General features: G+C 40.7%; 2 protein-coding genes across 2 annotated transcripts in view; both read left to right on the top strand.

Annotated features, from left to right (window-relative positions):
• Window positions 1-14,546, top strand: part of LOC117318024 (MAGUK p55 subfamily member 7-like) — a 200,582-nt gene that overhangs the window by 33,406 nt on the left and 152,630 nt on the right. The gene's annotated exons all lie outside the window — the stretch shown is intronic.
• On the top strand, window positions 10,849-12,129 carry LOC117318025 (ribosome-binding protein 1-like). Its single transcript, XM_033873001.1, has one exon. The coding sequence runs from the start codon at window positions 10,849-10,851 to the stop codon at window positions 12,127-12,129; it is 1,281 nt and encodes a 426-aa protein (XP_033728892.1).

Here is a 14,546-nt window from a genome sequence, read left to right as displayed (position 1 = left end):
AAATAAACACTCCAGACAGGACTGGTAAATAAACCCTCTAGACAGGACTGGTAAATAAACACTCCAGACAGGACTGGTAAATAAACCCTCCAGACAGGACTGGTAAATAAACACTCCAGACAGGACTGGTAAATAAACCCTCCAGACACGACTGGTAAATAAACCCTCCAGACAGGATCGGTAAATAAACCCTCCAGACAGGACCGGTAAATAAACCCTCCACACAGGACTGGTAAATAAACCCTCCAGACACGACTGGTAAATACACCCTCCAGACAGGACTGGTAAATAAACCCTCCAGACAGGATTGGTAAATAAACCCTCCAGACAGGACTGGTAAATAAACACTCCAGACAGGACTGGTAAATAAACCCTCCAGACAGGACTGGTAAATAAACCCTCCACACAGGACTGGTAAATAAACCCTCCACACAGGACTGGTAAATAAACCCTCCAGACACGACTGGTAAATAAACCCTCCAGACACGACTGGTAAATAAACCCTCCACACAGGACCGGTAAATAAACCCTCCAGACAGGACCGGTAAATAAACACTCCAGACAGGACTGGTAAATAAACACTCCAGACAGGACTGGTAAATAAACCCTCCAGACAGGACCGGTAAATAAACCCTCCAGACAGGACTGGTAAATAAACCCTCCAGACAGGACTGGTAAATAAACCCTCCAGACAGGACTGGTAAATAAACACTCCAGACAGGACCGGTAAATAAACCCTCCAGACAGGACCGGTAAATAAACACTCCAGACAGGACTGGTAAATAAACACCCCAGACAGGATTGGTAAATAAACCCTCCAGACAGGACTGGTAAATAAAACCTCCAGACAGGACTGGTAAATAAACCCTCCAGACAGGACTGGTAAATAAACCCTCCACACAGGACCGGTAAATAAACCCTCCAGAGCAGGACCGGTAAATAAACCCTCTAGACAGGACTGGTAAAAAAAACCTCCACACAGGACTGGTAAATAAACCCTCCAGACAGGACTGGTAAATAAACACTCCAGACAGGACTGGTAAATAAACCCTCCAGACAGGATCGGTAAATAAACACTCCAGACAGGACTGGTAAATAAACCCTCCAGACAGGACCGGTAAATAAACACTCCAGACACGACCGGTAAATAAACCCTCCAGACAGGACCGGTAAATAAACCCCCCAGACAGGACTGGTAAATAAACCCCCCAGACAGGATCGGTAAATAAACCCTCCAGACAGGACTGGTAAATAAACCCTCCAGACAGGACTGGTAAATAAACCCTCCAGACAGGACTGGTAAATAAACCCTCCAGACAGGACCGGTAAATAAACCCCCCAGACAGGATCGGTAAATAAACCCTCCAGACAGGACTGGTAAATAAACCCCCCAGACAGGACTGGTAAATAAACCCTCCACACAGGACTGGTAAATAAACCCCCCAGACAGGACTGGTAAATAAACACTCCAGACAGGACTGGTAAATAAACACTCCAGACAGGACTGGTTAATAAACCCTCCAGACACGACTGGTAAATAAACCCTCCAGACACGACTGGTAAATACACCCTCCAGACAGGACTGGTAAATAAACCCTCCAGACAGGATTGGTAAATAAACCCTCCAGACAGGACTGGTAAATAAACACTCCAGACAGGACTGGTAAATAAACCCTCCAGACAGGACTGGTAAATAAACCCTCCACACAGGACTGGTAAATAAACCCTCCACACAGGACTGGTAAATAAACCCTCCAGACACGACTGGTAAATAAACCCTCCAGACACGACTGGTAAATAAACCCTCCACACAGGACCGGTAAATAAACCCTCCAGACAGGACCGGTAAATAAACACTCCAGACAGGACTGGTAAATAAACACTCCAGACAGGACTGGTAAATAAACCCTCCAGACAGGACCGGTAAATAAACCCTCCAGACAGGACTGGTAAATAAACCCTCCAGACAGGACCGGTAAATAAACCCTCCAGACAGGACTGGTAAATAAACACTCCAGACAGGACCGGTAAATAAACCCTCCAGACAGGACCGGTAAATAAACACTCCAGACAGGACTGGTAAATAAACACCCCAGACAGGATTGGTAAATAAACCCTCCAGACAGGACTGGTAAATAAAACCTCCAGACAGGACTGGTAAATAAACCCTCTAGACAGGACTGGTAAATAAACCCTCCACACAGGACCGGTAAATAAACCCTCCAGAGCAGGACCGGTAAATAAACCCTCTAGACAGGACTGGTAAAAAAAACCTCCACACAGGACTGGTAAATAAACCCTCCAGACAGGACTGGTAAATAAACACTCCAGACAGGACTGGTAAATAAACCCTCCAGACAGGATCGGTAAATAAACACTCCAGACAGGACTGGTAAATAAACCCTCCAGACAGGACCGGTAAATAAACACTCCAGACACGATCGGTAAATAAACCCTCCAGACAGGACCGGTAAATAAACCCCCCAGACAGGACTGGTAAATAAACCCCCCAGACAGGATCGGTAAATAAACCCTCCAGACAGGACTGGTAAATAAACCCTCCAGACAGGACTGGTAAATAAACCCTCCAGACAGGACTGGTAAATAAACCCTCCAGACAGGACCGGTAAATAAACCCCCCAGACAGGATCGGTAAATAAACCCTCCAGACATGACTGGTAAATAAACCCTCCAGACAGGACTGGTAAATAAACCCTCCACACAGGACTGGTAAATAAACCCCCCAGACAGGACTGGTAAATAAACACTCCAGACAGGACTGGTAAATAAACACTCCAGACAGGACTGGTTAATAAACCCTCCAGACAGGACTGGTAAATAAACCCTCCAGACAGGACTGGTAAATAAACACTCCAGACAGGACTGGTAAATAAAACCTCCAGACAGGACTGGTAAATAAACCCTCCAGACAGGACCGGTAAATAAACCCTCTAGACAGTACTGGTAAATAAACCCTCCAGACAGGAATGGTAAATAAACCCTCCAGACAGGACTGGTAAATAAACACTCCAGACAGGACTGGTAAATAAACCCTCCAGACAGGACTGGTAAATAAACACTCCAGACAGGACTGGTAAATAAACACCCCAGACAGGACTGGTAAATAAACTCTCCAGACAGGACTGGTAAATAAACCCTCCAGACAGGACTGGTAAATAAACACTCCAGACAGGACTGGTAAATAAACCCTCCAGAGCAGGGCTGGCCAGCAGATATCCTGAACCATTGTTTCTGAGTCGGGAATCAAACAAAATCCGAGATTTCCGCGGAGAGTAACCCTTGTAATCATGTAAGGTGGTAATACTGATTTAACCGGTTTTCAACTCCCGACAAAAACATTTTCTTTCATTAAACTAGCGATAAACAATTATCTTCCAAATGTTTGAACAATGCAGTGATAGTTTCGTTATATCTCCTTGATATTTCTGATCCCACCAATCAGTTCGCTTTATACCAAAATAGGTACATTTGATAGGACGATAAATCATTAAAGAGTCGTTAGTTTTGTAAAGACGAAATCTCACGAGAACCCATCTAGCGAGAACTGACTAGTAGCTGGCATATCTTCACATCAATTAATCGATTTTTAAACAGAAACCTATTTTGTATTAGAACATTTTGTGTTATCTCAAAGCCACAATTCTTTAGAATTATTTCTATTTTTGGTATTTGAACTTAATGCAAGTCGTTATAAACATCCGAAAGTTGATAATGTAGATATGCCCGCTTTGAGTTGAGCATACGGGTTTCAGACAATTGGCTTTCTGAATTGCGATGTTTATTTCATGTTTGATTGGCTTAAGGACCATTTTATGTATTTTTTTTGATAGCAAGCGAGAGAGAAGGACCGATTGGTATTAAGTTCACACTGCTCGTCGATGTATTGTCTAGGAGTATATGACTTCCGGTAAGGGGAATTGCAGAAATGGCTTGCATGGGTAAATCGATTTTCTCAATTAGTCTGACCAAACACAACGATCGGGACAAGACACAGAACCAATGTAAACTAATGGTGACTATCACGTAGAGGGCAACTAAATACTAGACCGACACCTTTAGTTATCAGATCAGAACGACGAGTAACAATCAATTTATATCATCACAAGGTCTACAACGACAGGGCTGGAAACCAGTGCAATCTAGTAGTAGGATTAAACCGCTTTTCGATATGGGTTATATACGATATGAACGCCACTGCATTACAAGGACAATAACACAAAGCTATGTAACCCGACTGGGTCTATGTTATAGTTTCGAGTGATTCAGTAGTTTACTTTATTTTCTCGCCTCCCCGTATACGGTTACATGATAATGACAGATGAAGAGGTATCATGAATTGGTGATCAGCCAATCAGCGTGTATTGCGTCTGTATAATGTTAACGTACTTTCTGCTAGAACTGAGACGTTGAAACAGGTTCAATTAAAAACAGCTGTCGTAAACATTCTTTTAGCCTAATACCTGTTCATCTGTGACAGTGTCCTCGTCTTAAAGTACAGTAAAACCATGATGCAAATTGTTACTATTACAAATGGTATTGTGTTTATTACGTTATGTTGCGGATGGCCGCTCTATGAGACAACCATTCGTAATACGGTCGCCATGGAAATTATAGCATGACAGGACTAAGTGATCGGACAGCAAGGCACTAGGTATTCCTTATGTTGTGCAATTTTGATGGTTTTCTCAGAAATATTCATAACAAATATCCCATACTCTTTTCAGTCTACTCGCAAGTGAATCCCTATCTACCGATTCCACCAGATCGTCTTCTGTTATTTCATCACACCTAATTATCGCACTGCGTCTTCTAAGTAAACAGCACTGAGATGTGGTCACCTTCTGAACGGGTCTCTCATCGAATTCGCGTCGATCAGTTCGCTCTGACCTGGATAATAATGTTTGTCTCGTTGGTGTCTTCCCACTCAGCCAACATATCCTATTTTAACATTGGGGGTAGGAACAACAGAGAACAATAGGCACTAATTACAGGTAAGTTATAGCCTGTTTTGGAGAAGTACTTGATTCTCAGGTTACCTGTGTTACCGGTATTACCTGTGCTACATGCTGTTATCAGTTTGTAGATAATGTATACGAAATGTATATGTATCACAAATACTTTTATTATATTAAAAAATTAAAATAAAATAACTCAAATTTTCATAAATTACTGAAAATAATTCATTTTTCTATATCTTTCATTGTTAAAAATTTCACACTTTATCATAATTATTATGTTTTATAAATAAAACAGAAAATACGTTTGTTCAATTTTAACCTTTACATTGAAAGGTCACATTATCAATACGTTTAAGTCAACGTTACCTGTTTCATTGTAATATATAACAGGTATATATAATGTACTTAAGAGAAAACGATTAAAAACAAAACACTTTAAATCACATTTTAATAGTTCAAGTAAAACAAATCATGTATAATAGTGAAACTGATTGAATAATAAAGCACAAATCAGTATAATCCTAGAAAGCACGGATAAAGTTCACAATATCACCAAAGTCAATTAATCATATCGGCGGTTCTCATATATGCAGTCTTCACATACGAAATTATTTACGTAATAAATAGTTCAATCTTATTATTACAAAGAAATACTAGTCTATATAATTGTCACTTCCTTTAACACGAGTATATGGTAATCATAACCCTTGCAAGTTCAAGTTGCTTTATGAAATTGAATGTTAAATTACGCTTGTATATAATGTTTAGAATACACAAGTTCCATTTCTCAAAGTATATCATAAACACTTAGGTCCCTTTATGAAATTGAATGTTAATGTTCAGGAAACAGTAAGTGTTCAGAGAAAAATAACTAATGGATCTGGTAAAATGATTGGACCAAGGTGTATACTGTTTATTGTAATTTTGAGGGAATAACAATTGGTTGTTTTTGTGTTGGTTACATACACATACTCTTGTAAACAGTTTTGACTACATATCATTAAGTTTATGCCGTTAACTCTTTATGTGATTTTAACAAAATGCACCTTTATTTTTGTTGAAACAATAATTCCATTTGTAAGAATTAGTTGCTTATTATAAGATAGTAATCATATCTAATTGAAAGGGGAAAAAGAACAAGGGAAAAAATGATTGAAAGTACACTGTATATCATTGTTACCTGTATATGGTGCATTTTTAATTATGAAAGATTTTTCCGTTATTTCATTTTTGAAGTGTTGTGTACTATCATTATTAATATAAGTAATAAATTATCAGTATATGTATTCTGTTATTAATACGTACACATGAATGTATATTTTTAAAGGTATTCTTAAACATTTTCATCACTTTTATTGTTAGTCACCTTTGAGTCCCATGTATACGTATACTGAAACAGACTATACCTACATTTTCCACAGGTAAACTCAGGTAATGTTTATATAGCAAAAACAACATGTTGGCTGAGTGGGAATGAACCGTCTCGTTCACCCCTACAGCCGAAATTGAACAAAAGCCAGAAAACAGTCGAAAATACTAATCATCATTTATAGAGAGTATTGGATAATAAGCAAAACAATTTCTCCAGGGTATTTGGACCAACTTGATGAACTGCGGCCTCGGACAACAGTTTATCGGGTTTGTCCCAACATCTTGGGAGCATGATACAGCTGTATAATGAGATGATGGTTAATCACATCAACGACAGTGTTCCTGGTAAAAAGTTTATCTTTAGAGGTTTGACGTCCTAACTACAGCTATAGAGTCATAGTAGGACGGGTATCAAGGACACACTTACATGTAGAGTAAAAAACAAAGCACAGAAGGAGAGAGTATTGAGAAAAGGAAGGAATGGTTTCATATCTTAAGTCCTGTAATGGGGTAGACGATCTATTTTGGTCTCTGAACCCTAAATAGAAGAAGTCATTCCCGATTCTTCAGGGGGGGGGGGGGGGGGGGGGGGGGGGGGGGGTCGCCTTTTACGAATAACATGCACTGGATTCAGCAGGCCTTATTCTAGGTCTCTCCAATGTCCCCCAAACAGAAGTGAGGAGCCATGTTCGGGACGTCCGTGTCGATGTTCCTGTGGGGAAGCCGTGGTGAATATAAAATTTGTGGATTAGTCTGAAGTTGGAAACCACCATTCGATTTTTACGCATTTTGTCTGGTAAATATCAAAATAGTCCGTGGGGAAATTCTGTTTTCTGTAAAACAACAAAACATTTTGGCAGACACATTTTGGGAATTCAAAGCTAGGCTTATACTGAACTACTACGTTTATATATGCCATTCTACAACCTTTCAAAGACTGGATAATGTTTTATATTCTTTTTTATGTAAAATAATGGATTATCAAATGTATATTTATCTATTCACAATTTCATTATTCCTTTAGCCTCACATCCTACTAGAATTGTTTTTGCATATGTAACGTCCCTTAAGCGGATACTGCGAAATTCCCTAATGCATCTACAATTTGTTTTTTAATTCAGATACGAATAAGAACTTTAACTAATATCAGTGTGATTCGTCATCATTTTTTACTCACCTGCAATACTTATGTATAACAAATTAAGAAAAAGAGTACTCCCATACAACAATTCGTCAATTTGTTTTTATATGTCTGACATCTATATAATACAATCAACCAATTAAAGGACGTGTCTTCGAGTGGACAAGTCAAACTTTTGATCTCGTATACTGACGAGTCCATAGTGGAACAGCTGTATGATGTCCTTACCATCACTGATAGTTTCTAGTCGGAACAGCTGTATAATTTCCCTATCATCACTGACGAGTCCGGGATGGAACAGCCATTTGGTGTCTTCACCATCATTTACGATGCTGCATGATGCAGTTTTTTGATCAATTATTTATTATTGTATGTATCTGCCACTAAGTCATACAAATATATATAAAGGTGTTATTCAAATGTGTTTGCTCTCTTCGTGAATCATACTCTACTAGTCATTGTTCTAAAGCTTTCCGAGTTTTGTTTGTTTGATACTCTTGTTGGACCTATTTGAATTAGGATAATAGTTCCGTGTTATTGTTTTGTCCAGTTTACATAAAAAGGAGTTTCATTCAGAACGAAAAATGAATTCGTCAGTGTTTAATCACCCATTGTAGGACAACGTTTTGCTATTGTCAAAATGTCAAGTATCGTTTTGGTATCATCTAAAATAGTGTAGGCCAGCATGACAAGACACACCTGGAGACCGATTAGTTGTACCCTATATGACCAGTAACCTGACACTACACACCCGGAAACAGATTATTCGTATAAACAGTGTACCGCAATATCATGTATGCGTTCGGCCCTCTTGCAAATCAATATAAAAAAGCTAGACGCCGACATATTTTTATTGACGACTGCGTTATTCAGTTTTTCGTTTTATTTTATTTTTATTTGTCCTTTTTTTTCTGATTTTCCCCGAATCGTTATTCTCTTTAATTTGTGCTCTTATTTGCCTCTCACCATCGATTTCGGATTAGAGTTACGATTCTGGTTGCTGCTATTTTTATTTAGTAGATGATTGTTAACGAAGCTTCATCACGATATCTGAAGAAAAACCATGTAAAGATCTATTATATTTAACTCCTGAGGTTCATTCTCATAGCAGTAGAGTGCATGTATTATCGTGCGCACACCACTACAGCGAAATCGGTAGCATTATAGGTCTTGGTGTTTTTGCTCGCAATATAATGTTACATCTCGAGTACAATCGTGCCTTTGTCTTATAGTTCTTTTGACATCAAGATTTCTAAAAATCGATATAAGAAATTCAGTGCACTCTGTCATTCTAACTTTGGTAAAAGGAAAATGTCACCTGTAATTTAGTCCACGGGGTTCATTAGGTGTGAACAAGACATTTAAACGAAAAGGGGAATCATATTATATCTGAGGAATTATAAACCCTTTGACAAAGAGAACAAGATGGTTTCCCACGATAGCGGGGCCAATTTAACGTCATATACAGCTAGGGTCATATGAGGACGATGTCAAGGAGAGAATACAAACAAGGGTCATATGAGGACGGGTGTCATGGAGACACCAACATACAGGGTTATATGAGGACAGGTGTCAAGGAAAGACTAACAGCCAGGGTTATACAAGGACGGATGTCAAGAAGACACCAACAGCCAGGATAATATGAGGATGTGTGTCAAGGAGAGACTAACAGCCAGGGTTATATGAGGACGGATGTCAGGGAGACACCAACAGCCAGGATCATATGAGGATGGGTTCCAAGGAGAGGCAATCAGCCAGGGTTATATGAGGATGTGTGTCAAGGAGAGACTAACTTATATGAGGACGAGTGTCAAGGAGAGACTAACTTATATCAGGACGGGTGTCAAGGAGAGACTAACAGTCACGGTTATATGAGGATGGGTATCATGGAGACACCAACAGACAGGGTTATATGAGGACGGGTGTCAAGGAGAGACTAACTTATATGAGGACGAGTGGCAAGGAGAGACTAACTTATATGAGGACGAGTGTCAAGGAGAGACTAACTTATATGAGGACGAGTGGCAAGGAGAGACTAACTTATATGAGGACGAGTGTCAAGGAGACACCAACAGACATGGTTATATGAGGACGAGTGTCAAGGAGAGACTAACTTATATGAGGACGAGTGTCAAGGAGACACCAACAGACATGGTTATATGAGGACGAGTGTCAAGGAGACAACTATAAAGGACAACAAAGCATAGAAAGACAGAGCTGTGATGACAGACAGGAAACAATAATATCTAGAGTGTTGCAATGGAAACAGAAGAGATATTTTAGTCTCTACAATGTCCCCTATATAGAAAACACCGGAATAACCGTTAGTCGCCAATTATGATCAACATCTAGAGGGATACAGGGGTCTTATTAGAGGGCTATACAATAGCTCCTGAACAGGAGTAACAACCCTGATCCAGCCAGGGGTATTTAGATATAAATTTATTACAGAAGGTGCAAATGATATTTCATCGTGCTATTGCAATATAATATCGTTTGTATATATATATCCAGTCCATCACTGTCCATACCTTTATTAGTGAGTGACTGTTCTGTCTCGATGTGAACGTAATTGACTTGTTGGTTCTATCCATACACGTGAAAGTGGCCAGGATCAGTTTATAGTGCGATGGCACCGAAATATCACATCGCAGGTACATTGCCATACTCGAATGGTTCATATATCTGTTCAACTTTTTACTAACGGAGATATTGAATCAGCCTACCATTACCAAGAAAATCAATTTTCAAAATTGATAAGGTGTCTTCCTTTGTTGCCGGAAGCCGGCTACCTGTTCAGTAGATAATTCATATACATCAGAGTGCCATTGATCCCAAATGCTGTTATCCATAAATCCCTGGAGACATTTCATTCAAAAGTAGTGAAGACGTGGTTATGTGAAAATTAAGATAAATCCCTGATTCTCCTGATAGCCCACTTTAAACAATGCATCAGGCCGTTTGAAACTTAATATCGGAGAAACAACGCCCAATCCTATTCCGAAAGGGGAGGGACACCATGATCCCTAAAGTGGAAGGGACACCATGATCCCTAAAGTGGAAGGGACACCATGATCCCTAAAGTGGAAGGGACATCATGATCCCTAAAGTGGAAGGGACACCATGATCCCTAAAGTGGAAGGGACACCATGATCCCTAAAGTGGAAGGGACATCATGATCCCTAAAGGGGAAGGGACATCATGATCCCTAAAGTGGAAGGGACATCATGATCCCTAAAGGGGAAGGGACATCATGATCCCTAAAGTGGAAGGGACATCATGATCCCTAAAGGGGAAGGGACATCATGATCCCTAAAGGGGAAGGGACATCATGATCCCTAAAGTGGAAGGGACATCATGATCCCTAAAGTGGAAGGGACACCACGATCCCTAAAGTGGAACGGACACCACAATCCAACAAGGGAAAGGGACACCACAATCCAACAAGGAAAAGGGACACCACAATCCAACAAGGGAAAGGGACACCACAATCCAACAAGGGAAAGGGACACCACAATCCAACAAGGGAAAGGGACACCACAATCCAACAAGGGAAAGGGACACCACAATCCAACAAGGGAAAGAGGCACCACAATCCAACAAGGGAAAGAGGCACCACAATCCAACAAGGGAAAGAGGCACCACAATCCAACAAGGGAAAGGGACACCACAATCCAACAAGGGAAAGGGACACCACAATCCAACAAGGGAAAGGGACACCACAATCCAACAAGTGAAAGGGACACCACAATCCAACAAGGGAAAGGGACACCACAATCCAATCCAACAAGGGAAAGAGGCACCACAATCCAACAAGGGAAAGAGGCACCACAATCCAACAAGGGAAAGAGGCACCACAATCCAACAAGGAAAGGGACACCACAATCCAACAAGGGAAAGAGGCACCACAATCCAACAAGGGAAAGGGACACCACAATCCAACAAGGAAAGGGACACCACAATCCAACAAGGAAAGGGACACCACAATCCAACAAGGGAAAGAGGCACCACAATCCAACAAGGAAAGGGACACCACAATCCAACAAGGAAAGGGACACCACAATCCAACAAGGAAAGGGACACCACAATCCAACAAGGAAAGGGACACCACAATCCAACAAGGGAAAGAGGCACCACAATCCAACAAGGGAAAGGGACACCACAATCCAACAAGGGAAAGGGACACCACAATCCAACAAGGGAAAGGGACACCACAATCCAACAAGGGAAAGGGACACCACAATCCAACAAGGGAAAGAGGCACCACAATCCAACAAGGGAAAGAGGCACCACAATCCAACAAGGGAAAGGGACACCACAATCCAACAAGGGAAAGGGACACCACAATCCAACAAGGGAAAGGGACACCACAATCCAACAAGGGAAAGAGGCACCACAATCCAACAAGGGAAAGAGGCACCACAATCCAACAAGGGAAAGAGGCACCACAATCCAACAAGGGAAAGAGGCACCACAATCCAACAAGGAAAGGGACACCACAATCCAACAAGGAAAGGGACACCACAATCCAACAAGGGAAAGAGGCACCACAATCCAACAAGGAAAGGGACACCACAATCCAACAAGGGAAAGAGGCACCACAATCCAACAAGGGAAAGGGACACCACAATCCAATAAGGGAAAGGGACACCACAATCCAACAAGGGAAAGGGACACCACAATCCAACAAGGGAAAGGGACACCACAATCCAACAAGGGAAAGGGACACCACAATCCAACAAGGGAAAGGGACACCACAATCCAACAAGGGAAAGAGGCACCACAATCCAACAAGGGAAAGGGACACCACAATCCAACAAGGGAAAGAGGCACCACAATGTCACAAGGGAAAGGGACACCACAATCCAACAAGGAAAGGGACACCACAATCCAACAAGGGAAAGGGACACCACAATCCAACAAGGGAAAGGGACACCACAATCCAACAAGGGAAAGAGGCACCACAATCCAACAAGGGAAAGAGGCACCACAATCCAACAAGGGAAAGGGACACCACAATCCAACAAGGGAAAGGGACACCACAATCCAACAAGGGAAAGAGGCACCACAATCCAACAAGGGAAAGAGGCACCACAATCCCATAAGAGGAATAAACCATAATCCCACTAGAAGGGATATAATTACGCAGTGAGATGCTCATGAAATATAAATGTATTATAAACATCTCTATGGATAACAACAGGAATACCGTGTATTATAATACTTCATCATTGACAACAACAGGAATACCGTGTATTGTAATACTTCATCATTGGCAACAACAGGAATACCGTGTATTATAATACTTCACCATTGACAACAACAGGAATACCGTGTATTATAATACTTCATCATTGGCAACAACAGGAATACCGTGTATTATAATACTTCATCATTGACAACAACAGGAATACCGTGTATTATAATACTTCACCATTGACAACAACAGGAATACCGTGTATTGTAATATGTCACAATTTAACATATTCTAGTCGTACAAGAGGGATGATAAACAAACAGCTGACCTTTCATTGATATATCTGATGACCACAAATCTTTCGTTTGAATGGAGAAGACAAACAAGTAATTACTTGGCGTTGTGTCCAGATCAGACCGTTGTCAGGCACGGTGTGACTAGGGATGGTAACCATGGTGTTGTGTCCAGATCAGACCGTTGTCAGGCACGGTGTGACTAGGGATGGTAACCATGGTGTTGTGTCCAGATCAGGCCGTTGTCAGTACGGTGTGACTAGGGATGGTAACCATGGCGTTGTGTCCAGGTCAGACCGTTGTCAGTACAGTGTAACTGGGTTGGGTTGAAATAGTACGCTTCAATAGTATTGTAAAATATGTTATAATTACGTCACAGTCCCATCTGTAAAAGGAAAAAGGAAAGTCAGTTGAAACCATTATTCTAATACACAGGATAAATCATTCGAACCCACAAATAAATTCCGGACATCGGTGATATATTCCCCTATAAAGTTGTGTTTGCAGTGATTGTCTCTGGCACATCACAGGTTTATATTACAGCCATTTTCGTGTTTTATGATGGAATCTTTTCTTGTGGTCTGTCTCGGGCGCTAATTGGTAGTAACGCTGCCCCAAGGCTGTCGGCCTCCCTCTATCAGTTTCCTTATATAACCCCAGGCTATCTATTTACATCCTAACATGATTCTGTTGTTTTATATTTTCTGTGGATTCCTTATCTTGTTGTTCCCAAGCTTTCAACCATTAATTGTTACCTATGTGTATACAAATAACAATTTGGACCTGTTATCTAGGAATTGTATGTGAATGTACATAATGGCGAATATCTGTGATTATCATTATGTACATTATGAGTAGCCATATCTGTCAGTAGAGATTGACACAACCTCGGATTCTCATTCTTTTGGGTCGCCATCGTAAACGCCAATATAAAATAGGACTAGTCAACAGATGATGGAGTGTGTGGTTCTATTGCGATGAGGCTGGTATGGTGGCTGTTTGTTTCATTTCGTTATTTCCACTTTTCTCCCCCAAAAGACAAAAATCAAATAGCTAAATTCTAGTCTTTTCGTCTGCTCGCACCGAAAAGATGAAAATTAACGAACTTTAAATTTCATCTTTTCGCTCCGAAATGACGAACATCGTTCGCGAAAAGACGAAATAAATGCACGCAGATTAGTGACTTTAATTCTCGTTTTTTCGGGTTCAAAATTGTTTTGCCCCGAAAAGACGAAAAGTGATAGGCCTTAAATTTCGTCTTTTCCTCCGATAACATAGTTGACTGTCCCTCAATATTCTGGTGGACATCCTGTTCCGCTTTCTTTTTATCGATTTTATTTTCTATTTTTGCAGCGATGCTGTTAGATAACAATAAGTGTATTGTGATCCATCTGCTTTCCTCTCATCATAGACAATACTTTCTTAATACCTGAAATTGTCATTGTGTTTGGACGGACTTTGGGTTGAATGAAATATTCACAGAAATTTACTTCAACATTATATTGATAAGTGACTATATGAAAAGCCTTAAAGTTTGTCCTTGATCAAAGAACGCCGACCTATCA

The sequence above is a fragment of the Pecten maximus genome, chromosome 19 (genome assembly GCF_902652985.1).
Source record: "Pecten maximus chromosome 19, xPecMax1.1, whole genome shotgun sequence".
Lineage (NCBI taxonomy): Eukaryota > Metazoa > Mollusca > Bivalvia > Pectinida > Pectinidae > Pecten > Pecten maximus.
Note: the sequence above shows the minus strand (reverse complement) of the source record. Positions and strands in the feature narration are given on the sequence as shown.